This window comes from Equus quagga, chromosome 5, assembly GCF_021613505.1.
Source record: "Equus quagga isolate Etosha38 chromosome 5, UCLA_HA_Equagga_1.0, whole genome shotgun sequence".
Lineage (NCBI taxonomy): Eukaryota > Metazoa > Chordata > Mammalia > Perissodactyla > Equidae > Equus > Equus quagga.
The window spans coordinates 48,198,897-48,200,121 of NC_060271.1; the positions used below are offsets into that span (position 1 = coordinate 48,198,897).

Genomic DNA, 1,225 nt, shown 5'->3' on the forward strand with positions numbered 1-1,225 from the left:
GAACCGGCGGCAGGGCCCGCCCTCGAGCGTCATCGATCCGCGACGACGCAGGAAGTGACGACGCTCCTGCCGCGCGCCGGGAGCTGTTTTTCCTCAGGCTCGGGGACCGGCAGCGGCGGCGGCGGCGGCGGCGGCGCAGGGGTGAGTGGCGGCGGGGCTGGCGGGGGGCGCGGCCGGCTCGCCCGAGCTCTCGGATCTGGGCGGGCCTCGGAGCGACGGCCGTGGCGGCCGACACTGCCCGCTCCCTCGTCCCGTCTCGACCCGCGGGGAACCACCCCGGCTCAGCGCGCCTGAGCCCCCGGCCTCGGAGCCCCCCGCCCGGGCCTGGTCTGCGGGCGCGCCGTCTCGGAGCGGGCCCGGTGCCCGCCGTGAGGCGGCGCCGTCGGGCGGGCGGGGGCGGGCGGCCTCTGGGGTCAGTTCTCTGCGGGCGAGGCCGGTGCGCGGTGGCCGCCGTGCTGGGCCGGGGGCCGCGCGCGGTGGTCTCGTTCAGCCCGAACGGCGTGCCTACGCAGGTGGGGTCCCCCCGTCGACGGGCGGTAAACTGAGGCGCAGCGAGCCGCCCAGGACGGCGCGGGCCCGGCGGGGAGGAGGTCGGGGTCCCGACGCCCCTGGAGCCCCGTGTCTGTTTGCAGCGTTTTGACTCAAATGGGTGATGAAAAGGACTCTTGGAAAGTGAAGACTTTAGATGAAATTCTTCAGGAAAAGAAACGCCGGAAGGAACAGGAGGAGAAGGCAGAGATCAAACGCTTAAAAAACGTAAGCCGCGGTTTTGAGTGAGTGGTTTTCCTGGAGGGTTTTCGTTCCTTGGCCTCGCGTCTGCGTCGGTCCGGCGGGAAAGGAACAGAAACGTTGACGCTCGTCCGCGCCGAGGGCCGACCAGACGGCGCCCGGCCGCGTGTGGGTGCCGGGGCTGCGCGGGCGCGGAGCGGTTTGGACCGAGTCGTCGGTGCGCCGGGCTGAGCTTCCCCGCCCCGTCTGTGCTTTCGGGACGGCGTGTCCGGTGTTTTCAGGACAGGAGCCGCCCGAGAGCAGCGGGCACGCTGGGCGTCCGCTCCCGGCCTGTAATGACGCGCTCCAGGACTCCGGGACTCCCGGGCGCGGGCTCCCACCGCTCAGCTGTGGGCCCCCTAGCGCCTGAGTGCCGTGTGGGCGGCCCAGAGCGTGCGTGTGCCCCGGCGCTCGGGCTCAGTGTAGACGCCTGACACACCCGGCCTAGAGAGCGTGG

At 72.4% G+C, this 1,225-nt stretch overlaps 1 protein-coding gene across 1 annotated transcript in view; it reads left to right on the forward strand.

Annotated features, from left to right (window-relative positions):
• The window catches only part of LOC124239477 (cyclin-dependent kinase 11B), an 18,908-nt gene continuing 17,683 nt past the window's right edge, over nt 1-1,225 (forward strand). The window contains exons 1-2 of the mRNA XM_046661488.1: nt 1-141; nt 633-756. Coding sequence (XP_046517444.1) covers nt 646-756 — 111 coding nt within the window. The 5' untranslated portion in view covers nt 1-141; nt 633-645. The remainder of the gene's footprint in view (nt 142-632; nt 757-1,225) is intronic.